The sequence below is a fragment of the Siphateles boraxobius genome, unplaced genomic scaffold (genome assembly GCF_051911475.1).
Source record: "Siphateles boraxobius isolate OS27281-9 unplaced genomic scaffold, OSU_SipBor_1 12, whole genome shotgun sequence".
NCBI classification, from domain to species: domain Eukaryota; kingdom Metazoa; phylum Chordata; class Actinopteri; order Cypriniformes; family Leuciscidae; genus Siphateles; species Siphateles boraxobius.
The window spans coordinates 17989501-18017450 of NW_027508722.1; the positions used below are offsets into that span (position 1 = coordinate 17989501).

At 36.7% G+C, this 27950-nt stretch overlaps 1 protein-coding gene across 3 annotated transcripts; it reads left to right on the plus strand.

Annotated features, from left to right (window-relative positions):
• Nucleotides 1–725: 725 nt before the first annotated feature.
• prkcg (protein kinase C, gamma) lies at nucleotides 726–27616 on the plus strand. Of its 3 annotated transcripts, none has more exons than XM_077209700.1 (17): nucleotides 726–959; nucleotides 1896–2162; nucleotides 4614–4645; nucleotides 5768–5850; nucleotides 8476–8587; nucleotides 9725–9853; nucleotides 13206–13362; nucleotides 13522–13723; nucleotides 13866–14048; nucleotides 17402–17575; nucleotides 20439–20530; nucleotides 20695–20757; nucleotides 20853–20991; nucleotides 22875–22955; nucleotides 23051–23158; nucleotides 23347–23487; nucleotides 24558–27616. In XM_077209700.1, exons 2-17 carry the CDS (start codon nucleotides 1933–1935, stop codon nucleotides 24717–24719), a joined length of 2088 nt encoding a protein of 695 aa, XP_077065815.1. In that variant the 5' UTR covers nucleotides 726–959; nucleotides 1896–1932; the 3' UTR covers nucleotides 24720–27616. The 3 variants fall into 3 exon arrangements, with proteins under 3 accessions (XP_077065815.1, XP_077065813.1, XP_077065814.1); XM_077209698.1 differs by having other exon boundaries at nucleotides 747–1078; nucleotides 1819–2162; XM_077209699.1 differs by having other exon boundaries at nucleotides 751–1078.
• Nucleotides 27617–27950: the final 334 nt, after the last annotated feature.

Genomic DNA, 27950 nt, shown 5'->3' on the forward strand with positions numbered 1-27950 from the left:
AGAACAGCATTTATTTTAAAAAAGAACAAACATTTTTGTAACAATGATGTAGGCTAACTTTTGATCAATTAAATGCATCCTAAATATACATAATATAGTATATAATATAAAAGAATTGTTCAATTTAATCATCAAATATACAGTTAGATTTATTTATTTATTAGTTTTTTATTTTAAAAAATTTTCTCACAAATCTGCTGTATAATACTTTGTGTTACTCTTTTCAGGAATACTGATTTTCCTGTCTCATTCTCAGCGGTTCACTGGAACAGTTGTGAAGGCCTCAAAGTCCTTATGGAGGAACATGACGACTGCCAAGACTCCCATCTGTCCAAACTCTTTTATAGAGCGAGACTGGCAGCTTTACAGACTGAAGCGGATTATTGATCACTGATCAGATTTCTTTGCTTTCCATCCTACTGTACTGGAGCTACTGGCTTGTCCGAGTATGAGCGAGCTGGTGGCCAACATCTCCCTCTCTTTCTCTCTCTCTGTCCTCTTTCTTCACCCTCCCATCATCTGTCTCTTTTTTACTCTCTAGAGAAGGGTAACCCAGATTTCAAAAATGAATTGCTGCCTATTTCTCTTCATCTCTCTCTCTCTCTCTCTCTCTCTCTCTCTCTCTCTCTCTCTCTCTCTCTCTCTCTCTCTCTCTCTCTCTCTCTCTCTCTCTCTCTCTCTCTCTCTCTTCTCTCTCTCTCTCTCTCTCTCTCACACTTCACTTCATCCCCTCTTGCTGTTGGTAAAAACAGATTCAATCTTGGAAAGTGAAAATCGCCTCTTCCTCAACCCCTCTATTCTCTCTATTGGATAAAGGAATATACGACCATTCAATCCTCCTTCTCTCTTTCCTGGAAAGCGTCTGTTTCATCCTTCCCTTCATTCTTAATTTCGTTTTTGGGGTTTGATTCTTTTTTTTTTTTTGAGTTGTGTTTCCTCTCTTGTAGACCTTCTGTACGGTGAGGTTATCTCTTTTTTTCCTTTGTACTTTTTATGAGCCAAGGATTGATCGCATAGAATAGCAAGAGTCTTAAGAAGAAGTGGGAGGAAGAGGAGAAACCAATACTGTCACATTTAGGTACCTGTTGGGTTTGTTTATTCTTTCTTTCTTTCTTTCTTTCTTTCTTTCTTTCTTTCTTTCTTTCTTTCTTTCTTTCTTTCTTTCTTTCTTAAATGTAGTCTTTGTTTCCTTTCTTCATTCTCCTGCTCTGAAGATCTGCTCTTAAATTAATGTGACGATCATTTGTTCAGTGTCGTGTCCTGTTTGGTTTGATCCTGTCATCATTTATTTCCGCTTTTCTTACTTTATTCTGTTTTATTAATGTGATCGATCCTAATGCACTCCACTTCTGACTAACATTAAATCAGCTAAAAAAACAGTCTGTATGTATGTATATATATATTCGACTTTTTATATATATATATATATATATAAATTCGAATTTAAATGACAATTTAAACTTTAATATTTTATTATAAAAGTAAGTGTAGAGACAATGAGCTTGCAAAAAAATCTGAAGAGCAGGTGTGTGTGTGTGTGTGTGTGTGTGTGCGTGCGTGCGTGCGTGCGTGCGTGCATGCTTGAAGTAGGGCAGAAGGTACACTAATCTCTATGCTTTTTGAAGTCCCAGTGGAAGTTTCTCTTGGAGTGTGTATTAACCTCTATTTCACTCTCTGTTTTTCACCCTCCCTTTCCTTCTCCTGGGAATCTCTTCCTTTCATTTCCTCAACATCACAAACCGGACTGCCATCGCATCCTATTGAATTCATTCCTCTACGTTCCATGTAACCTCTTATGCTTGATCGGTGTTCTACCAGACGTTTTTCTTCTTATTTATTCTCCTCTTGTTGTTCTTTCACCCCTTGGTTGCATAAACCATCCATCCCTCTCCCAGTCGTGTTCTCCGTGTCTTGCTCTGTCCAACTGGTAGCATGTCTACCCCGGTCTCTCCATCTCCATCTCTGTCTCCCCTGGCCCTGAACTCCCCATCTCCATCCTCCTCTCCGCTCCCCTCTCCTCTATCTCCTCCCCCCAGGCTGCCAGTCTTCCAGAGGAAGGGAGCTCTCAAACACAAGAGGATCATTGAAGTGAAGGACCACCAGTTCACTGCCCGATTCTTCAAGCAGCCCACTTTCTGCAGCCACTGCACTGACTTCATCTGGTACTTCACACCTTTAACACTGCAGGCCACTTCAGTAACTTTACTGAACTCGTAACATTATTATGCTGTAAACCGATACTTTTACCTTAACCTTTACACTGCACTGCATTTATGTATTGATTTAATCCTAAAAACGTAATGCCCATATCCTGATTCATATCATAACTCACTCTCAATGCTGTTCTGGCCTCGTACTTTATTGTTCATACTGAATCATTCAACTGAAAGTTTTCATTTCTTTAAAAAAAAAAATCTTACTGACTCCAATCTTTTGAAGAGTATGTACAATCTTGCAATTAAGCATACTTTTAAATGTATGACCATGCATGAATTGCATGTAACAAAACATTAATGAGGTTTATGCTTGAAACCAAAAAATGGTAAGAAAAACAAGCCTAATTCAACATACTGTTGTTAGTTGTGTAATAGTTAATTTATCAATAAATATTTCTAATTTTTTTTCTGGACAACAAGACAAAAGAACTTGGTTAATATTTTCAGTTAACTTTTCAATGACACGCACACAAGAGAGGGCAGAAGAACACTGTCCCACATGTGCGTTACATGACTGTGCTTGTTCTCAGTTTCCTCCATGCCTCATAAAGCTCAAGCCCTGAGGGGCTTCTTAAATTATGCAGTCCTCTCTGTTTGAGCTGCCATTTAACCACAAGCTTCACAGAACCCGCATGGAAGTATGGCCGGCCATATGGCCCATGCATTACCCACTCATATTCTGTGCCTCATGTTCATTAGTACAACTCAAATAGCTTCTGATAGATGCATCTGTTTCTCTGTCTGTCTTTTCATTTTAGTTCATTGAAATTTTATTGTTATGTCTGTTGGAGTACAGAATTTCCAAAGAATGGTATAGTAGGAGAGACCGGGGAAATACCTTTCTGTATATATATATATTTTTTTAGCTTTTTTAATTTTCCTTAACTCAAACTACTTCAAGTCTATTCTGCAATATATACTGTATGCCAACGGCACGATACCATCAACACATTTACAGGGAGAAAGTCATTGAATTTAATATAATAAGTCAGATTTATACCATTACATGCACCTCCAACATGTAAAGAAAATGTATTATTATTATTATTATTATTATTATAGTATTTTTGTTTTATTTGCTCAAAAAATATTTTGCCCTAAATATAAGACTTATGTTATTTGAATTGCATATAAAGTTTTCATTCATTTGGATTACACTGTTTTAACATAAACTAATAAACTTAATGTGATGCATATTTGACAATCATACATAAAAAGGTTACGATTTCTGCACTCAAAAACAAATAAATCATAGCATACAGTAGTTTATTACTAACTTTTTGCACGTATTTGTTCAAATTGCTTAGGAATCAGCATAAATCTGTACATTTTTAAAACAATCAAATGTATTCAGTTAAACATAATAAACATGGTTAAAATGTGGCTAGCTAAGGAACAAGCAATTATCAATTAGTTAAAATTATGAGATTTAAGCAAATTAAATTGTACCTGGTTATTGTGTTTTTAAAACTCATTCCGTTCATTAGTACATTACCAAAATCTTAACTGTTCCATTTATGAAATGACTGACAAATGTTAGATTGCGTTTATTAGTCTGTTTATGTTAAAACTGTGTGTTCCAAATTGGATGGAAATTTTATTTACAATTCATATACATCTTAAATTTAGGCCTAAGTATTTTTGTGAGTGAAGGGTGAATTTGGGTCAATTTATTTATATATATATTTATTTATTTATTTATTTTGACATTGAGGTGACTACAACTGCATGTACCTAAACAAACCCAATACAGTACATAAATTACTATTGAATCCTATTAACTTGGTTCTCTCTTCCCTCTATCTGTCTCTTTGCCCTTGTCTTGTCTCATCCTATATTTCGGAGTATACATTGATGTATATATGTTGATGGCTCACATCTCTCAAACCCTGTTGACTGGTCTGAAGGACGCTCTTAAAGAGTCGTAGATACTCTCAGATGCATTTTGAGAGCATATCATGCCCAAAGTGTTGGGTGTCAAAGTATCTTATTTTAGTACTTTAGGGATTTATGATAAGTTATGTTTTGCATAGCAAAGATATCATGAGCAGAGCAACCTGTTATTATGGTGAACTGAAGAGCACTTAAATTGCCCGTCGGATGAGGATTTCTTGAAATTACCTTATCTCTTACGGCCTTAGCAGCTTATGTTTTCTGTTTGCCCTCTGCCCACACACACACACACACACACACACACACACACACACACACACACACACACACACACACACACACACACACACACACACACACACACACACACACACACACACACACACACACACACACACACACACACACTACAGCTCTGTGAGATCTGGTCTTTCTCACAAATCAATGCATTTACCTACAATATAATTAGACAGCATTATGTGAGTTGTTGTTTATGTTTTACAGGGGAATTGGAAAGCAAGGATTCCAGTGTCAAGGTAAGGATTTAAATTCATTCCACACCTGTACTCAACCAAAAACAAAATGAGTGCGGAAAATGCAAAAAAACTGATTCTATCTGGGGCTTCCTATCATCAAAGTCACCTAGCCTATTTATGAGTTAATTGCATTACTCGATATTATACATTTCTGTGAATGAGCATCCCAGGTCCAAAGATGTGACCAAATATTCCGTACTGAAGGGGACCTAACGTAAAATTGTAGGCCTATTCCATGACCCCCTCAATGTATATGGGGTCCATGTGAAGATCGAAGTGGTTTGCTGAAGCAATTCATATTTGACAATGAAAAGCTGAGACAGCAAAGTCTGAGTAAAGCTATTTTTTGACCTGAGATCAAGTCCCAGCTTGTGGTCCTTTCTGATCCATCTATCTCTCTTTTCCCCACTTTGCTTCCTGTCTGCTGTCTGCACTGTCCTGTATAAATAAGGCAAAAAAAAAAAAGCAATGTAGCAATGACCTGTAGCTAAATGATATACTCCTTCCATTTAATCTCACTTTAACTGTATATTTTTGCTGCATCATGGCATTTAAAAGTTTTTGGGTTTGGATATATACGTCTGTATATATATATATATATATATATATATATATATATATATATATATATATATATATATATATATATATATATATTGAGCAAGGAAGCTTTTAATTGATCAAAAGTGAGATTAAAGACATTTATAAAACATTTCTGATTAAAAAATGTATAGCAGCAATATTAAAAATATTAAGGATTATGTGACATTGAAGACTGGATTCCTGGAGACTGTTGCAAATACATTTTAAAATGTAATAAAATGTAAAAGCGTTATTTTAAATTGTAATAATATACTGTATTTTTGATCAGATAATGTGGTATCAAACCAACAAATATTTTTAAAATATATTACTGACCCAGACTTTGAACGGTAGTGTATATAGCGATTTATGACATTTAATGTTTTTGATTAAATTATGAAAAAATGTTTATTAAATCTATTAAGTGTACTCATTATAAATGAATTAATTTGTCTATTAATGATCTTCTATAGCCCCTAAAATAGGGAACATTAATAAAATGTTCTACCATTTTACTTCGCTGCTATGCGTTTCTTTTAGTCTGCAGTTTTGTGGTGCACAAACGCTGCCATGAGTTCGTCACTTTTACCTGTCCTGGAGCCATCACCGCTCCCAAAGCAGAGGTATGTATGTTCCGTCTGTGTCTTTCTCTGTTAACTTGTACAGTATGTGTGTGTGATCCTCTTTCCATTAGGATTAATTTTGTTGTTGTTTTTGTCCTATCACTTTTCATGTTTCTTTTGCTTGATCATCGTATAACTCTCCTTTTCATGCTTGATTTTCTGCTATGATCACCGCAGTTCATCTTTTATTCTACTGTATCATCCGTACCCCATCTGTCTCTCTCCTCTTCATTTCTGCATGCCAAACCATTTATTTTTTGGCTGAGTAAGCCAAGTGGAAGTAGATCTCACCATCACACACATATTTTTTTCCTTTTCCTGATGAGCCTTTTATTGCTCTCGCTTGCATACCTTCTTTAAAAGAGGAGGCTTTATAGGAAAAAGAATATCAATTTCCTCTCTCTCTCACTCTCTCATATTCGTGCTACGGTATGATAAAACATGCAGGGGATGTGAAAGGATGGTGTTACACTGCTACTCACACTCATACAGTACAGAGTGAGTGTGAGAATATGTGTGAAAGAGGAAAACAAGGAAGGGGCTATAATGTACCACACTACCTCTGTTCCAAATCCTAGTTAGCAGCCTACGTAGGCAGCACTTTTCATCAAAGGCATCATGGGCCACTTCCAAAGATTGTTTCAAAAGTGAAACCGCTCAATTTTGCTGCCTCCAAATTCACTTTTTTTTGTAGTAAAAAGTGCTGTCAAAATTAACGCATTAGCGCGCGCAGTTATTTTTTTAGTTTAATTCGTTATTTGGTGCAATTAACACAGCATCCGTTTTTTCCTCGTCAAAAACAATGAAAACAATAACCTTTTGTGCATTTTGACAGGGCAAGTAAAAATCTGAACTGGTCTGACTGAGCCAATTGAAAAAGAAATTGAGCCCTGATATTTTAAAGGGCACAGGTAAATTTGACATTTATTATAATGTGAAGATTATTTCAAAATTATTAAAAATTATTTGTGTGAAGATTGTTTTAGGTTCACTTAAATTAAAATTTGTTGTATTTTTTTTTAAAGCCTTATAAATGTTAAAATTTGGATAGCAAATATACTGTAATTCTGAATGGCTATAATTAATGGCTAAAATTGAGGAAAAAATTTTTTTCATAGAGAAATCAGTAGCAGTATTGGTATCGGTGATACTGGCCTTCCTTCATAAAAAGGTGCGATTAATCGCTATTAATTACAGGAAAAATGTGTGTGTGTATATATATATATATATATATATATATATATTAGGGCATAATCTAAAACAATGCAATATAATATAACAATGTAATGCTTAATGATAATAATTATAATCGTTTGCAATTTTTGCAAGTAAAATTGATATTAAAAAAGAACTTAGAAATACTGACACGAACTAACAAGTACATATAAGACTTATAAATAAATAAATAGTCTTGTTTTTACTTAATAATTTATAATATTGTCTTATACTACATTTCATTAGACAGAGGAGAAGCGGTTTGGAGAATGGATGGATGGATGGGTATTATATTGTTTGATTCTTTTTTTGTATTGATATTATGTTGATGGATATTATATTAAGTGGGAGTCCGTTGCTCAAATGTATCCTTTGTGTTTTAATCGTTGCCCGAAGCACATTGAAAAAAATAAATGGTGGACAAAGTGAGATGAATGTTGATTGCAAACCATTTCATTCAATACGATAAAAGAGTTGATAAAAATAGTCAAATGTAATGAAAAATGCTCATTAGTGTCACACTGCTAGCTTAGCAACATGCTAACGTCAAACTCTACTGAAATGATACAAATTGAGTGTGTGAGGCAATGTTTGTGCGGCATGTCGAGCGCTCTGAATCTTGGCTTCCATGATGGTTAGGACGCGGTTTTAAAAAGCATCTGCTGGCAGTGAGGCATCTCACTGGGTTTTGGATCAAAGCTATGGTGTTTATTTTATCATGTCTTCCTCAGTAGCATAGTTACGACTTTTTTATGAGATTTTTTTCATAAGCTGCTAAATAGAATGGTTGTAAAATGAGGTAAAGTATGTGTATAAAGTATGTGTGCAACTAGGCCGTAAGGAAGGGACAATGATGCCTGTGTGAAAGGCGGATGAGGCAGAATGACAGAGAGGGAAAGAAGTGTCAGAGGATGAAGAAAAGATGTATAGGCAGCATGCAGAGAGTGGGAATGAGGAAGAGAGAGGGAAACGAGGGGTGGGGTGGAGGGGGTTGAGGCATTTAGGAGGATTCAGTTTTCACAGCTGAGCAGAACTCATATTCATCCACCATTCATCCTCAAAATAGCCCTGGCTAATTGGCTCCCAGTGAAAAAGTCACTTGAAAATGAAGCTTTTCCTCTGGACCTTTAAAGAGAGAGAGAGAACCAGAGGGAAAGTAGAGTATCTGTGTTTGTTTGGGCATAAAGCTTGTCCTATTTATAGAGCAAAGAACAGTATGAGAGGGCTTCTTATCAGACACATCATTTAAATCTCTTTTTCTTTCTCTCATGGCCAACCATTTCCAAGAACTGGGTGTGCATGGTGCCCCTCTTTTTTTAAATGGGAAAATGCATCAAAGTGCTTTATCCAACTGACTAAGCAATTAAATAATGAAATGAGGACAATGTTTTTCTCTGTCCCTCTCTCCAGGATCTCAAGAGCAAGCACAAGTTTAAAATACAGACATACTCCAGTCCCACCTTCTGTGATCACTGTGGGTCTCTGCTCTACGGCCTCATACATCAGGGCATGAAATGTGCCAGTGAGTGTCTCTCTTTCTCTCTCTCTCTCTCTCTCTCTCTCTCTCTCTCTCTCTCTCTCTCTCTCTCTCTCTCTCTCTCTCTCTCTCTCTCTCTCTCTCTCTCTCTCTCTCTCGTTATATATCTTCAGCACTTATTGTGCACATGTTGTTTGTCATGTTTATAATAACTAGTATAATATAAATCAAAAAGTCCCCTTCCCAAACTCCGCAATGCTTAAAATATTTACGCAATATAAAAAATACAATTCAATTGAAATAATTAAAAAGGAGCCTTGCAAATAAAAGTGTTACTTTTAAGTGTCATTATATTATATTATATTATATTATATTATATTATATTATATTATATTATATTATATTATATTATATTATATTATATTATATTATATTATATTATATTATATTATAGTTAAATTCATTCCCTACATTTTTGAGGGATTGGGTAAAATTTAATCTACTCAAATTCTTTGTGCATATATATTTTAGGGTTTACAGCGTAATCCTGCCAGCCATGCAAGGATATATAAATGATTGCAAATTGTAATATTTATTAAAAAAATAATAATTCAAATTACAGTAAATATTATTATACTAATTTTTAATGAATTAAAGTCCATGGTAATTTCTTGCTCAAATTCTACATGAAGCACAACATTCATAGAATTTTAATCATTTTTACAACATTTTTATCCTGATTAAACTGTATCATTTCTAAGATTAGCATATCATAATTATCAAGATCACTGTTATTAAATGAACATAATTTCTGTAATTATATGTAATTGTATTACTGTCTGTTTAATAGATATCTCATACTGTTTATCAGATTGAATTAATTCCCTTTAACTATCGTTTAATCCATGTAATAAACATGTCATCTAATTTGCATGACATGATACAGTTTTAGAAAATAATGAAGCTGTCGCAGCTGACAGCACTTGCTGTTTCAGCATGTTCTCTCATAATGTACAACGTATGACAATGGCTGTTAACAATTACACTGTTTATATTAGATTTGGACTTTATAATTATATGTAATTAATTATTATCATTTTTGGACAGGCGGGAGACTATAAGTACATCACTCTTTCTTTCTGTCTTGTGTTATTTGTCTGTTTGTGTGTCTGTGTGAGAGAGGTTGTGACATTAATGTACACAAGCGTTGTGAGAGCAGCGTCCCCAGCTTGTGCGGACAGGACCACACTGAGAAAAGGGGACGGATTCGTCTGACCGTGCGTGGAGAGAAGGAAGACCTATATGTCACAGGTGAATACCTGTAAATTCGTGGCCTGGTTTCACAGACAGGGCTTGCATTAAGCCTTGGTTACATTTTAGTAAACTTGCCTTAGAAAAACATTACTGGTGTGCATCTTGAGACAAAACAATGGCACTGACATATTTTAAGATATGTCGGTGCAAGTATCTTTCAGTTAAAACAGTTCAAACATGCATTTTAGTTTGAGACTAGCTTAAGCCTTGTCTGTGAAATCGGGCACACGTGGGTTTTAAAACTGTTGAATATTATAAGACTTCTCAAAAAGCTCATTCATGGATGCTCTACACTTGAGTGCTCCATGACTTTGGAGGTCCTTCTCAAAAAATTAGCATATTGTGATAAAGTTCATTATTTTCCATAATGTAATGATAAAAATTAAACTTTCATATATTTTAGATTTATTGCACACCAACTGAAATATTTCAGGTCTTTTATTGTTTTAATACTGATGATTTTGGCATACAGCTCATGAAAACCCCAAATTCCCATCTCAAAAAATTAGCATATTTCATCTGACCAATAAAAGAAGTGTTTTTAATACAAAAAAAAAGTCAACCTTCAAATAATTGTGTTCAGTTATGCACTCAATACGTGGTCGGGAATCCTTTTGCAGAAATGACTGCTTCACTGCAGCGTGGCATGGAGGCAATCAGCCTGTGGCACTGCTGAGGTGTTATGGAGGCCCAGGATGCTTCGATAGCGGCCTTAAGCTCATCCAGAGTGTTGGGTCTTGCGTCTCTCAACTTTCTCTTCACAATATCCCACAGATTCTCTATGGGGTTCAGGTCAGGAGAGTTGGCAGGCCAATTGAGCACAGTAATACCATGGTCAGTAAACCATTTACCAGTGGTTTTGGCACTGTGAGCAGGTGCCAGGTCGTGCTGAAAAATGAAATCTTCATCTCCATAAAGCTTTTCAGCAGATGGAAGCATGAAGTGCTCCAAAATCTCCTGATAGCTAGCTGCATTGACCCTGCCCTTGATAAAACACAGTGGACCAACACCAGCAGCTGACATGGCACCCCAGACCATCACTGACTGTAGGTACTTGACACTGGACTTCAGGCAAGTTGGCATTTCCTTCTCCCCAGTCTTCCTCCAGACTCTGGCACCTTGATTTCCGAATGACATGCAAAATTTGCTTTCATCCGAAAAAAGTACTTTGGACCACTGAGCAACAGTCCAGTGCTGCTTCTCTGTAGCCCAGGTCAGGCGCTTCTGCCGCTGTTTCTGGTTCAAAAGTGGCTTGACCTGGGGAATGCGGCACCTGTAGCCCATTTCCTGCACACGCCTGTGCACGGTGGCTCTGGATGTTTCTACTCCAGACTCAGTCCACTGCTTCCGCAGGTCCCCCAAGGTCTGGAATCGGTCCTTCTCCACAATCTTCCTCAGGGTCCGGTCACCTCTTCTCGTTGTGCAGCGTTTTTTGCCACACTTTTTCCTTCCCACAGACTTCCCACTGAGGTGCCTTGATACAGCACTCTGGGAACAGCCTATTTGTTCAGAAATTTCTTTCTGTGTCTTACCCTCTTGCTTGAGGATGTCAATGATGGCCTTCTCGACAGCAGTCAGGTCGGCAGTCTTACCCATGATTGCGGTTTTGAGTAATGAAACAGGCTGGGAGTTTTTAAAAGCCTCAGGAATCTTTTGCAGGTGTTTAGAGTTAATTAGTTGATTCAGATGATTAGGTTAATAGCTCGTTTAGAGACCCTTTTCATGATATGCTAATTTTTTGAGATAGGAATTTTGGGTTTGCATGAGCTGTATGCCAAAATCATCAGTATTAAAAGAATAAAAGACCTGAAATATTTCAGTTGGTCTGCAATGAATCTAAAATATATGAAAGTTTATTTTTATCATTACATTATGGAAAATAATTAACTTTATCACGATATGCTAATTTTTTTTATATACATATATATACATATACATATATATATATATACATATATATATATATATATATATATATATATTTCCGTTTTTCACAAATTGTACATTTGTGGCCCTAGACCACAAAACCAGTCACATGGGTCAATTTTTTGAAACATTGAGAAAATCGCCTTTACAGTTGTCCATTTATGTTCGCGATCGTGCTGCATTCACTTACAAAAATAAATGTTTTATCTATTTACAGTAGGAAATGTACAAATATCTTCATTGAACATGATCTTTATTAATAGCCTAATGATTTTTGACATGAAAGAAAAATCGATAATTTTGACCCATACAATGTATTGTTGTCTATTGCCACAAATATACCCGTGCGGCTTGTGATTGCTTTTGTGATCCAGGGTCACATTTGATTGCTTTTGTCAAGCGCAATCATTCAACCCTGTTCCTCAAATTATTGTAAGAAATTATTGTATAGATATTAATGAACGTATCACTAAATAACACCTTCTGAGTGACAGATTAATTTAAGATACTGTTCATATATAGCTCTGTAACTGTATATTGTACCTTTTATTGTATTAGCTTTATATTAATAAATTGTGTCAAATTTGTATTACTACTTTATTTATTACTAGAAAATTGCAATGTAAAAGAAATATGTAGGTTTATACATGGCCCCAAGTTTTGGTAACAGGATTGCAAAAATTCCAAACCCCTTAGAAAATGAATAATGATTGTCCTTGTTTTAAATCCCATTTTAATGGAAAGTGTACGTAATGTTTATTAAGTTGCTCCTGCTGTATTTATACACCAATGAAGAATTACACCTTTGAGAGAATCTGCTGTTTAAGGAATCACTCTGGAGATGCATTATGAGCCGTGTGGCACAGCTCAGCTTTCCTCCAGCAGAGGGAAATGTGTTCATACAGCATCATCAGTACATGAGGAAAAAGCTAATTATACACACACAATCTGCTGTATAACAATGCATTAGCTGCACTGTGTCAACTTAACTAAGCCTGTGGCTCTTACATCAGCACCACCATAGAGTCTGATGAGTAGTGAGAAGACTACTAATGCTCTACAGAGAAAAAAAGCACTGCTGTCATGTCATTCTGACAGGTCAATTTAATAATACAACTGAAGTGAACGCGGGTACAAAGCATACTGTTGATTTTTTTTTTTTTTCAATTTAAAGTATTTTTGCTGGTTTCAAATTTTAAGTTTAGTCAACTTGAAATGTGAAATTGTACTAAGTGACAACTTGGATATTTGAGTTGACTAAACTGAAAAACTAAACTAACTTTTTTAGTTAAAACAAAATTTATTTATTTTTACTGTGCACAGCATGTACATTCGTTTTGTTCTATTGCATAAGATAATTCATGCAAATACTGTTATGTATAAACACAAATGCTTAGTTCTCAATATGTATTCTACGCTTTAGTGCATGAGGCACATAACCTGATACCCATGGACCCTAACGGCCTTTCGGACCCTTATGTGAAGCTCAAACTCATCCCTGATCCAAAGAGCCAGAGCAAACAGAAAACCAAAACTATCCGTTCTACACTCAACCCCATCTGGAACGAGAGCTTCACCTTGTGAGTGTTTATTCCATTTGTTTGTATGTGTGTACGATGCAGAAGTCGCTGCCATAATGCTAGGGTGTGGGTGGTTGCCAAGGTGTTGCTATGCTGTTGCTAAGTCTTCTGAGTGGATGTTAGGCTCTCTTTGCTCTCTTTCCTTCTGTCTGAGTGTAGTTCAGTGCGTGGAAGGCAGTGGGACAGGCGTTTGTCTGTAGAGGTCTGGGACTGGGATCGGACCTCAAGGAATGACTTCATGGGCGCTCTGTCGTTTGGTGTTACTGAGATATTCAGACGTTCCGTCAGCGGCTGGTTCAAACTTCTCAACCAGGATGAGGGAGAGTATTATAACATCCCTGTACCCGACCCAGACCTGCAGGTACTCCCATAGGTGTTCAGTGAGCACCATCATAGTCACTTTCATAACACATCCACAGGAGGGCAGTGTATGTCTATATTGAAACAAACTATTATTTTTTTCTCAATTTCTCTGTCTCATCCTGTGTTTCTCTTTTCTGAAGGTACCAGAGGCTGCTATCGAACCCTCTATTCCTCCTCCTCATGTTAACGTGACAACGCCTGTTCCTTCTGTGACCCCAGCCGCTCTGAGCCCGACTCCCACTGTACTGCACACGGGCAAAGGCCAAGTCGGACTGCACGATTTCAACTTCCTCATGGTTCTGGGCAAAGGGAGTTTTGGCAAGGTGCTTGAAATTACAGTGGTGTCACAATGAAAATGTGCGATTCAAAATCTGATATGAACCTGGGAATTAAATTTCAGGATTTTTCTATTAGTCCTTTTTTTAAATGACCAGTGCATGTGGCCACTACAGCTAACGGACACCAAATTTTTTGGATGTGTAAAAAATAGATGTATTTCGTTCCTGGTTGTCAAAGGACCAGAAATCTTTCAAGCAAACTCTGTAGACTCAGACAACACTCCCACGAACCGCCCACTCTCTTCACTGACCGTCTGATGCATGTTGAACACCAAAACGACAAGTGCTGACTATAATCAACAAGTTTCAGTCTGCTCGGGTTGCTTTAGGCAACATCAAAAGTAATGACAGAGTTTTTTTTATTTATTATTGGTTCATCTGTAAACAAATTATGTTTACAAGGTTCTGAGTTGAAAAAATGAAAAATCATCAGCATAGTACGTGTGTACTGTACGCACACAGCCAGATTTTTCTTAAGGCTCAGGTACAATTAATTTTGCCACGTTCCACTCCGTCTTTGCTCAGTTGAGTGCCCAGTCATTTCAAAGTATACCGCTTTGAACGTGAAGCTGCAGTCACACTCAGTGTTAGGGAAAGTTACACCCCTGCATCTGCACCTAACTTCTGATTTCTCTCAACAACAGGACAGGAGAGGTGTCAGTCAATAATGAGAAAACTTGCATTACTTATTTGAAAAAGTAATTCAGATATTTTGTTGTAGAACTTTACACGTTACTTGAAAAAAGTAATCTGATTATGTAGCCTAACTCATGCTACTTGTAATGTGTTTCCCCTAACTTCTACAGATACTACTACAGATATTCCAATGGCCATGATATGATATCACACTCTGCGACATCTTTTTTAAAAACCTTAATTCAACATATAATGAATAATAATAAATCCAAAATGTAAACAATATACAATCGACTGTTTTTTTATTTTATTCTAATTGATCTTCTCTCCGAAAAAATGTGTAATAATTGCAGCTTTAGGGGTACAACAGCTTGTTACTGGGGCAGGGCCCTTAAAATGATATCTTTGTTTCTTATTTACTTGTAAAAGTTCTTAGTAGTATCTCAAGGGTACATAATACTATAAGGTACTAAAATGCACCTTTTATGGGTAGATAAGGTACAAAGTTGTCCTTTTAAGGGTACTGCCCCAGTGGCAAGCTGCTGCTGTACCTCTAAATGTGCCGGTTTTGGACATTTTCTCTGATAGTGTGCTGTTGGTCACTATCTTCACGTAATATGAATTTGCAGGTCAGAGTTCACCAAACTTGAACTTTTGGAATGCAGCAAAATCCGAAACTAGTTTGCATGTCTGGTTTTCCACATTCACGTTCGTTATTTCCATGCAAGTCAATGGAATGAAAAGTGTAGTGTGACCGCCCCTCGAGGGTGGATAGATGCATTTGACACATGCCCCTTTGTGGCCCCTTCTTTAAAAGCTCTCAAACCACTTCCAAATGTGCTGTTGTACACGGACACAAAAACAGGGCTGAACTCAAACAGTGTGCACTGAAGTACAGGCTATGTGTTCGGCTGTACGTATACTCTAGGGTTCGCGTCAAAACTGAAGTATACTTAAGTTTTTCTGTGTATGCTTGTAGTGCGCTTGATGCAAATTTCATCATCAGCATAGTAAGCACACAGACAGACTTTTCTAATTGCGAATACCCGGTATGATCAGTTTGCACATGCAGCTTGAATGTTTTGCGCTAATTAGTTTGTCCTCAAGGTGGCAACACTGGGCATTTTCAACATTGTTGAAAAGGAAATGGAAGAGACAGAGAAACAACAATCACAAACTACTGGAGACAGCAACCACAATAGACAGCTGCATTGACAAGAGCTTGTGAGAGGCAATTATGACATACAAGCAACTCTAGTTTAAATAAGTACAAAGACATTTTTATCACTTTAAACTTCTGGAGAGAAAGAGTTCAAACACTGGATAAGGATGAAACTTTCTAGCGCACATGTGTTCCAAATGCCATATACTTTGAAAGGCTATGCGTTCAGCTAATCACATATGCTAGCATTTGTGTCAAAACTAAAGTATACTTTGGGCTTCAGTCTAAGTAGGTGTTTTTGGGAAAGAATCGGCTGCAAAGCAGACCAGATTTTTATTCCGAAAGTCAGGCTACATGAGACTGCTCTCACCCATCAACAAACACATCTACTTCTATGTTCCCTGTAGATGCAATAAGGAGTGCGAAGGGTACAGCGTCCTTGGAACTGAATTAGGCCCTTGTCTCATTCGTTCCTGAGCTGCTGCTGCTAATTCAGGCAGAAGGGGAAACGCTAGCTTTTCTGGTCCCAGCTGCAAGAGGAGGGGGCTGATTTCCCTATCTAAAATTTGCAGCTGTGCCTCTGCCTATCTACTTCGAGGAAGCAGAAGCTCTGACTCAAGGCCCAGTGAGATTTGTACCTCATACACCTTAAAATACCTGGAGATACTTAGGCTCAGGGTCATTTCTGTGTTCGGCCGATCTCTTTAAGTGATAAATCAAGCGCAATCTGTGATACATGTAAGAAAGACCTGGTGGGGTTGTGTGTCCACAAGCAGCCCAGGGGATGTTGGAATATTTCAGAGCCAATGCCTTGTTTTGGTCAAGCAAAGCACTGTTCCTCTGAATCTAAATTCTGTTGTTGTGTGTCAGAGCAGAGCATACAAGTGAAGGACTCTGAGCTGTTTGATCCCTGAGGAAGAATGACATGGGAGGGCGTGCGTGTGTGTGTGTGTGTGTGTGTGTGTGTGTGTGTGTGTGTGTGTGTGTGTGTGTGTGTGTGTGTGTGTGTGTGTGTGTGTGTGTGTGTGTGTGTGTGTGTGTGTGTGTGTGTGTGTGTGTGTAGATGTTGTGTGTGTACGCGTGTTTCTGGTGCGCGTACACTTGTCTGTGTGTGTGTGTGTGTGTGCGCTTACAAGATATTTGGTTATATAAGAGGCCAGGGTTATACTCAGTAGACAGCACATCCTCCAGGGCGCAGAACCGCGCTACAGAAGGACAGAAACGAGGGAAGAGATTAAAGAAAAGCGTAGAGGAGAGGCCTGGGACCCAGAGATAGAAAAATGACACAAAGCAGGGTAAAAAAGACATGAAGAGTACAGGATCATACGAGTAAATGAAATGGAAGAATTTCTGTTCTCTTTTTTTTATTTGAGGTAATGTTTGCTTATGCATGTTAAACTCACTTTGAATGCTGTTTTCTGCAGTCATTTTGTGTTTGCCCAATTGAGTTGCTGTTGGAGGAGTGTGTGCAGAAGATGATGAACTCTTAATTGTTAATGTTCAAGAAATGTTAACGCGAGGTTTCCTTGTCATCTTGCAGGTCCTGTTGGCAGAGGAGAGGGGCAGCGAGCGCTTGTTTGCGGTGAAGGTGTTGAAGAAAGATGTGCTGTTTCAGGATGAGGACACGGAGAGCGCCATGGTGGAGAGAAGAGTGCTGGGCCTCGCGGGGCGACCTCACTTTCTGACCGCCCTCTACTGCGCCTTTCAGACTGAGGTCTGTGTGTTCATCGTCGTGTGTGAGAGCGTATGTGAATGGTTAATGATTTAAAGAAAGTGGGAGCCTGGTAATGAGGTTTATACATGCATATGCACATTTGTAAATTATGAAATATACATGGGCTGAAATTTCATTCGCCCCTAAGCGATGGAACAGATGTGCTCTTCACCTTCAGGGGGATTTTTAAATCACTTTTTTGGCCTTGCGCAGTTATAACATGAGTACTGACATTTAGTAGGTCCTTCATGTCCACATGTGGCCTCCCAGGGCAACGACTGGCTATTTACAACGATGAATGCAGTAATTTTTTGTTTGTTTTATGCTGGTTGATAGTATACTGACACCTAGTGGAGTGGATGAACCTCTGATGTTTTTAGGTACTGATGCCATTCGGCGGGTGAAAGTGTCTAAGAACAGGGGAGTTTCCAAGATAAAGCAAAGCATGACATTCATTGCATTTTGGAATTACCGTAATTAAGAGATTCTGACTTGCAAAAAAGCTCACATCCTTATAAAGCTCCTAATTACAACTTGTAAACTGCAGCAACATGCGGAAACATTCAAAATGGTGGTGGCTTCAGCAGTAAAATGTAGTTAAGTAGTAACCACATAATATTTATGTTTAATAATTGCTGAAATTGACTCTTGCTAATGTCTTAATAATGCTAGATTAAGCTGAAAATAAATGAAAGACATACAATACAGTTGTGTGTCAACATACAGTAGATTTAGATAACTAACGTTTAACTAATTACTTTTTTAATAAATCCTTTGCATAACAACTGTAACTGTTGTATTTTTCAAAAGTACTTTTTGTGTAAAATGTTATTTTTATGGATTTTTTTTATTTTTATTGCACCTCTACTGAGGTTCCTACAACAGATTAATGATTGTGTTAGCTATGGACTAAAGCTGTTCAATCATAGTAAAAATGAAAGCATCATAGTTACTATTCTTCTTTTACCTCATTAGATGGTTGTTTACAATGGCCTAGATACGCACCGAAATATTAATTAATTTGCCCTGAACAAGGCTGTTAGCAGTCCTGAGAGGGAGAGGAGTAACAAGAACAGATTGTTGTTACATTTTTGACTAACAGTGTTTATAAAACGTCAGCCTGAACAATGGAAGAACAAAATAGCAGAAGCTTCTGACAATGTATTAATTATATTCTTGGAATGCTGTCATGTGAGCCCTAAACTGGCAACCTAGAACAATCTCCATCTTAAAAGGTGATTCATTGATCATTTTTCCACGATTCACTTTGACACGATAAATCATTTTTCTGACTAATGAATCTGGAGGGCCTTTTTGCAATGTTAGTTGCCTCATTTTGCTTTGAAAAATGACTTTTGGTTATGCTAATTGTCTGACCTCTTTTAGCAGACACATTTTGCAAAGTGGCAATCAGCCTAATGAAATATTGGCAGCTGCTGTACTGAAAGAGAGAAAAAGAGGTGTGTGTGTGTGTGTGTGTGTGTGTGTGTGTGTGTGTGTGTGTGTGTGTGTGTGTGTGTGTGTGTGTGTGTGTGTGTGTGTGTGTGTGTGTGTGTGTGTGTGTGTGTGTGTGTGTGTGTGTGTGTGTGTGTGTGTGTGTGTGTGTGTGTGGCTTTAATGGTTTGTGAAGGTTTGAATTACTCTTGGTAAATGATCTTGTTTTGTTTTTTTTCTGTCGATTGAATTTGTAACAAACACTCAATGTGACTGTGTTTAGTAATGACCTCTTTTGTGTATTTAAACTGTGTCTCGTTGTATCAAGTACATGAAATAGAGAAATAGAGTCAAAGCAATCAGTTGCCCAGTGGAAAAATGCAGCATCCCACTGATCAGAAGTTCAAAATCTTGCAAACTCCAGATGCTGTAGTCAGATGCCGCTGCAGATAAAGTCAGCTGTTATCTTGCTCTGGCTGTAGGAGACAAATACTGAAGCAACAGAGAAAACATGCTGGTCTCAACTAACAGAGTTTATGTAAACAGGCTGTGTAAAGTAAAATTTGTAGTATTTATTTTTTTATGTTTTTGAAAGAAGTCTCTTACTCACCATGGCTGCATTTATTTGATCAAAAATACAGTAAAACTGTAAAAAGTGATCGGTTGACTTTACTTAAAAAAGTGAGAAAACCTGTTGCATTAAAATTATTAAGTAAAGAAACTTCATGCTAATTGTTATAATAATTATGTGGAATTTTCAAATTCACGTAACTTACATTTTTAAATTAGCATGAAGTTTATTTATGATTTTAAAAGTTTATTTTTAATTTTATTGGTTTCAATAGACAATTTCATTACCCTTTCATTAGCAAAAAAAAAAAGTTTATTCTTTCTAATGCTTTACAGGGTTAGTTCACCCAAAAAGGAAAATGATTCCATAATTGAATAACCCTCAAGCCGTTCTAGGTGTATATGACTTTCTTCTTTCAGCCAAACACAATCTGAGTTATATTTAAAAATATCCTGGCTCTTCCAAGCTTTATAATGGGAGTGAATGGTACCATAGATTTTGAAGGCCAAAAAAGCACATGAACTAATCCTTTACTTTCAACTAAATTTAAAAACTATGCATTTTTACTAGATACTTAAATTTTGACACTTGCCCATGCTTTATTTTAAATATAATTTCTCTAAATTATTATATTTTCCATTATGAGATCACAAATCTTAATTGTGTTTGTATTCATGTATTTATGAACATCTATCTTTCGATTTGACTGATTGCCAATCTGCTGTGGCATTTCCTGTATTATTTACTTACATAGCATGAGAACAAGTGAATTGATTGGTGATTCATTTTTAGTTCCTATTAATATTCTGAAGTTGCATATCTGCTGATTACTAATAATCAGGGGTTTTTTTGTTTTAGGATCGTCTGTATTACGTCATGGAGTATGTGAATGGTGGTGATCTTATGTTTCACATCCAAATTGTTGGCAAGTTTAAAGAACCACACGCAGCGTGAGTTCAGCACTTTTCGTCTTAATCCTGCTTGCTTTTTCTCTGTTGTTGTACCCCCTTTCTTCTGTCTCTAAATTCACCTGTTCAGCATCATTCTGTCATTCTGCCCTGCAGTGGCAGCATGAGTGTTTAATGGAGTTAATGAGAGATTTTGATGTTGGCAGATTCTATGCAGCTGAGATAGCGTTGGGTCTGTTCTTCCTGCACAACAAAGGAATCATATACAGGTACAAGACACGATGAGAATCTCCTTACGCAAGCACACCATATGTTACAGTCATTTAATATTCTCTCGCTTTCTCTTTCTCTCTCTGATGCGCAGAGATCTAAAGCTGGACAATGTCCTGCTGGACAGTGAAGGACACACAAAGATAGCAGACTTTGGGATGTGTAGGGAAGGCATGATGGCTGGGGACACCACTCGCACCTTCTGTGGCACACCCGATTACATCGCACCTGAGGTTTCCCTTTCTCCGTCTCCATCCTTCTTCTGATTCATCTTGTCTTCTTCATGACCTTGGCTCTGTGTTCACATTAACACTCAGTGGATATGCGCAGTCAGCACATGTCTGCCTTGTGCGAGTCTGTGTGTGATTTCATTTAGGTTCACTGCGGTGTTTACTACCGGCGACATGATGGACATCCCACTCGAGTGATGTATGTGCTAAATCGTCAATGTTTGTGTTTTGCTGTGATGTGAAGGCGATAAGTGTGAATGTGAGTCTCCCGAAGCACAGTATGCGTCAGTACTGTATTAACCCAGCAGTTAAACTGGCTCACATTGATCATATTATGTAAAAAAAGGGGGGGAAAGAAAAAGCTATTGATCTTTGTGTCCATGTCATTCTGAAAAGATGCAATATGTGTCCCTGCAGGCAAGGAAATTAATCTCTCTTTCTCACGCTGTGACACACACTCACGGCTGACACAGAGACACTAGCATATTTATTGTGTAATTATCTTTAATATGATTTTTATGAGCTTATCTGCACATTGAGAGGCCTATAATAGCAACTCTGCAAGGGGCATATTTCTAATTGATCTGATTTTAAAGAATATAACATTATGAAGCATTTACCAGGGTTGGGCAAAATTCAGAATTTATGTTTTGGCTCCTTTCAGTTGGAATGTGTTTTTAATTGGTTATGTTCCACAGGGTGTTGAATTTGAATTTGAATTGTAATGATGGGAATTTATGTAATTGCAATTCAAAATAATTCAACACAAGCAGACAACGGAGGAACTTAATGGACAAGAACAATCCTACCAGAACATACCTAGTGCTCTACTTAAGGTTTTCATCTTGTCATCATGCTTTATGTTGTTTGTCTCCATTTTAAAGAGTATTCTGTAAAGTATCATTTATTAAATATGTAATATTAAAATTAATATTACGAAATAATAAAATACCTACACTGCCATCCAAAAGTTTGGGGTTGTTAGGATTTTTAAATGTATTTGGATGAAGACTCTGATGCTCATCAAAGCTGCATTAATTTGATCAAAAATACAGGGGAAGAAATAGTATTGTGAAATATTATTATGATTTCAAAAAACATTTCTATTTTAGTGTGTTTTAAAATCTAATTTATTTCTGTGATGGCAAAATTCAGCATCATTACTCCAGTCTTCAGTGTCACATGATCCTTCAGAAATCATTCTAATGTGCTGAGTTTCTGCTCAAGAATATTTCTTATTATTATCAATGTTGAAGATGTGCTGCTTAATGTTTTTGTGGAAACCGTGATGCATTTTTTTCAGGTTTCTTGGATGAATGGAACATTCAAAACAGCATTTATTTGAAATATGAATCTTTTGTATAACATTCTAAATGTCTTTACCATGACTTTTGATCAATTTAATGCATCCTTGCTGAATACATTTTTTAATTTCTTTAATATATATATATATATATATATATATATATATATATATATATATATATATATATATATATATATATATATATATATATATATATTAACCCCAAAATTTGAATAGTAGTGTAATTTCATTTTATTCAATTCAATAAATTACACATTTTAATGATATTACATATTTTAGAAAAATATGAAAATGTAATATGAATATAAATGTTATCACATTTTAATATCATATTTTTTCAGAAATTCCACGTATAATTTGTACAAGATAGCATGTTGGCAATTCATACTACGCTTAGTTTTATTGAATCTCATTTTAATTCAAATGAGAATTCTACATCCTGTTTGCTACCTCAGTACAAATGAAGGAATTCAGCTGGAATTCAAAAGGCATTCTTAATCATCATTTGAATAAATCTAGACTAAAAAAGCCCTTTACAATAGATCTGTATTGTTTTCAGATTGTGGCGTATCAGCCGTATGGTAAAGCAGTGGACTGGTGGTCATATGGAGTCCTCCTTTATGAGATGCTGGCCGGGCAGGTAATTGTTCATTCTCTTCTTCCTTGAGCTTTAATTTTGTCCTTTTCTCAATAGATCTTCATCTCAGGCTCCCTCTGTCTCGTTCTTTTCATCAGCCTCCTTTTGATGGCATAGATGAGGAGGAGCTGTTTCAGTCCATCATGGAACAGAGCGTTTCATATCCTAAGAGTCTCTCTCGGGAGGCTGTGGCCATCTGCAAAGGGGTAATCTACTTCCTGTTCTTTCATCTCTGTTGCCTACATGTGCTTGGATCACAGTGCATGCGCAGAGCAATCTATCCCATCTTTAATACTAACATTACCTCCAAAAATTGTGGCTTAAATTAGACAACAAGCGTGATTCCATCCCTTCTGTATTTCTTTCTTTCTTTCTCCATCTGTTTCTCCCCCAGCTCCTCACCAAGAACCCTGTTAAGCGTTTGGGTGGAGGAGAGGATGCAGAGAGAGAGCTGCGGGAGCATCCCTTTTTCCGCTGGATAGACTGGGACCGGCTGGAGAGACTGGAGATACAGCCTCCCTTCAAACCCAGAAGTGTCAGTATCACCTATCACAACACTTGTCTCTGTGTGTGGGTCAGGGTTACCCCACAAAACTCCCATCATTCTAGAAAAACAAATGTATACATAGGCTCATTTTCTATTTTCATTATATGAGTTTATCAAAACTGCCCTTTGGCGGTATTTATGGGGATTTATATATATATATGCATGATATATCGGCCACCACATCGGTAACGTCCGATATATGTTCATTTTTAATAAATAATGGAATAAATAATTTTAAATAATGGATAATTTCCTTCAGCTGAGACACCTCAGATGCGCACGGTTTGCAATGATGGTTTTGAACAGCCTGAAATATGTTTGAAATCACTTCAAAAATCACTTTAAATCACACAAACATTTTTAGTGCAAGTCTGTCATAAGCTACATAAAATTATAATGAAAACATAATATTTTATGCTTGGGAAATGGCTTTTAATGGTGAGACTTTTTTTTTTTTATCAGGCTCTCAAAAATTATATACAATTTTGGATTTGGATTTATCTGCCAATATATCGGTTATTGGCTTTCAAATATAAAGAATTATTTTGGTTATTGGTATCAACCAAAATTGTATACATGCATAATTTATTTACTGCAAATTTTATCTTTAGTGGTAGGACTTTAATGATAAATTATTTTATATACTGTATATATATGTATATGCCATATTTGCCAGTTTCTTTTAGCTATTTTAAACTAGTAACCATATAACTGGATATTTATTAATGTGCTCTGCCTGCTCTTCCTTGTTATTTTCAGCATGCATCTGTACATGTGCGTTTTCATATTTACTAGTGTTCTTTTTTCTTATGAAGATTGCAGAAGCAAAATAATCCTGACCCCTATTGCCTGTAGCTCTTTTCATATTACTCATGCTTATCTATGCAGTTATTATTATGCGGTGTGAATGTATGTAAGTGGGTGTGCTCTGAGTTCACAGCGCTAGACTATCATCAAGAGCATCCACTCAGTCTGCTTGATATTTAATAGATATTTAATAGATATAAACTTAACCCAACTTATTTTTTTTTTTTTGTGTGCGTGTGCCATTTTCACAGGGAGGCAAAAAAGGAGAAAACTTTGATAAGTTTTTCACATCCGCCCCCTCTGCCCTCACGCCCTCTGATCCGGATGTTCTCGCTGCCATAACTCAAGAGGAATTCCAAGGCTTCTCCTACATGAACCCGGAATTTCCCCCCTCACCCCTCACAGCTGTCTGAGAAAACCTTAATCGATCCTCACCAACAATCTTGTGACTTTTATTCTGCTCCTGTTCATGATTTAAACTACTGTGACAAAAAAAAAACATTGCGTAATCTGGCTTTTGCTTGTTTACAATAGGAGTCTGTCTCAATTAGACCAAACGTCTCCTTCTAAAACAACACCACAAGGATTTAAATTATCTTTACAGTAAAAAAAACTAAGCATTAATAATATTCAGCCGGTCCACTCTGAGAGTATCAGTCTGAATTATTTAAGGGTCATGCATTCATGCCATTATCTCATTGGACAATAGGATCTTATTGGATATCCTTTTGGATGCTAGTAGTTGCCATGACCTAATTATAACTGACTGCACCATAGAAACCAGCATGAACATGATTGCCCCCATGTTTTAAAGTTCACTTCAAGCTGATTATTTCATCTCAGATCAAACTCAGTCTTTGTGTGAGATCCTGTTCGCTCTGGTTTGGTTTAGTTAACCAAATAAGTGTAGACAGGTGAGCAAACACTGGTCATCCTTTTAGCATCAGACAACTGGTATAGAAGCTCAGTAATGTGATTTAGAAGTCACACACACATGACAGCTAGATGCAAAAAAAAATTATTATAAACTATAAATAAACTACTTGTTTGTGACATGAATGTTAGAGCTTACTGTATATGTAGATGCATCAGAATTCAGTCCAAATATGATACAGATTATAAATGTTTGCATCATCTAAGTATTTTACAAAAATAAGTTATCAGGATCCATGTTCCCTTGTTATTGAAACAAATGACTTTATGAAAAAATGCTAATTTAGATATTTATGATTTATTCCATATATCTCATATGCATATCTATATAAAGTATGTGCAGTGTATTATAAAGTATACATGTTAACGTTTATTCAGAATAAATAATATAAATTTTCTATGAACATGTTAAACCATATCATCAGTATAAAATTAATTTACATCTCATCATAATGTTTTGCAACCTCTAGTGTCAAGAAAAAGCAGCCCCAACTGTTATCAACCAAATATTTTATTTATTTACAGTGCACACATATTACTTATTATATTGCTAAATTGGTCTCAAATCAGCCTTTGAAATCTCAAGTGTCTGGATGAATTAATTGGTGTTGAGTGTTTATTTGTTTGAAGCTGGTACTGTATAAATATGAGGTCTCCGAGATCAGCATGATATTGCATAGTGAAATTCATGAAGTCTGACCTGGAAAGACCTGAGTCTGCACACTGTGCCCAAACTGCCCTACTAATACAACTTGCTAGCAAACAAAATGCAAAGGACGTGGGAAAGACAGGATAGGAGGAGTGACAGGTTAGGTCAAATGATATGTGTAAAGGTAGGATGAAAATAACTGAAATTAATTTACAAATTAAAAAAACATTAAAATGTTTTGGTATCATGTCCATTATTCCTGGAATTTGTAACTAGGCAAAATTGACTGATTACTGCCTGGTCATGGTCAAATTTCCCCAGCGTTTTTTTTATCCCAGAATTGCTGATCTTGTGGTTATGTAAATGGGCTACTTTGTAAACCAGGGTGCTCATGGAGATCTACTGTACATTATAGATATAGTTCCATTTACATGACACCTGTCTGTGAATTTCTGTTGAACCCAACTGATTAGCAGCGGTGCTTGATTTGGGGTTGGAACTAAACTCTGTAGCGAAGTACATCTACGCAAACAGGACTAAACATTGGATTAAAAAGTGGTTAAAGCTGCAGTCCGTAACTTTTTTGCGTTAAAAATTGGGTTAAAAAAGTGCATAATCAGCCAGTGTTCAAAACGATCTGCTTGTCTTAGCTTGATTCAAAACGGTATAAGCTTGTAATAATGTTTTTAATTACTATACCACTGGTTGATTTCCACAGGGAATTCGAGCATGTCTTTGCGTCATTACGTCACATCTGTACACATAAAGGAGTCTAGGCTAGTAGGCGTTATTGCGTGTGAGGATGTTGGAGGTGGAGATTTATAGCCTTTTCTTACAGCACTTGATATAATTAAACATCAGATTGATGGCGGATCCAGAAAGGTTCAAACGACAATCACCAGTGACAACTAGAGATTCACCCGTTGTAAAATGGAAAACACTTCGGACTTCGGAGTGGCTACAGAAAAAAAGAGACTGCAACCCGGCCCATGCGAAAACAAGGACAAATATCGGAAGGGCATTAAATGTAGTCACGCAAATCCTGATGTTGTTAACATTTACAATTTGAGAATAAAGTATAGTCAGACATGATTTGAGAAGCTTTAATCAGCGCAATTTACTGCAATGATTTTTTTCCCCTTAGTTGTTCAGAACAAAAGTGGATGTTACTTTCTTGTTTATATGACATTTTCCGGTGAAAATTCTTATGTTGTTCATACTTCCAAAAAGTAGAATCTGTGATTCTGAATGACAGTATTCACACCGCGCGGTGACTGACATACGCACATTCTCCTCAAAACATTGGATTCATCCACGCAGTGCCGTGCCGAGCCACAACCCACGTAAAGTTAGATAATTCCGCAAATAACTGCAATTGCAGTTTTCGAACAGAGATGGCGACAAAGAGGAAAATCTACGGACTGCGGCTTTAAAATATGAATGTACTGATTAGTGAAAATTCCATGTATTGGTGTAATAATGCTGTTTACAATGACCATGTATGTTTCCAATCACAATAAACGGATAAACCTCAGTATTAAAAATCATTTAGTTAAATGCACAGATAGATAGATAGATAGATAGATAGATAGATAGATAGATAGATAGATAGATAGATAGATAGATAGATAGATAGATAGATAGATAGATAGATTGCACAATGATTTTGCATTGAGTTGTTTTGTGTTTTCAGAGTGTGAAAATAAAATATATGAAGTAAACCCATCAGTTTTTTTGTATGTGTCCACTCTATCAGCGATCCGTTTGGCCTCGTCTCACTGGTCACGTCTCTGGCGTCTGTGTTCGTGCTGATGAGACGAAAGACTTTTACACTCGTCTCTCAATTTCAACACTTTCTCTCTCCACTCATCGCTCCCTCAGTGCCGTCCCAGTGGGCATGAGTGATATAACAGGATACCCTTAGATACCCTGCCTATTAAAAACCACCCTAACCTCCTTACTGTAACTGTCTTCATCTCCGTCACTCCTTTTTTTTAATGCCCCAGTCTGACTTTCTTTTTAGTTCTATGACCTCATCTTCTTTTCTTGAACTGAAGATTTC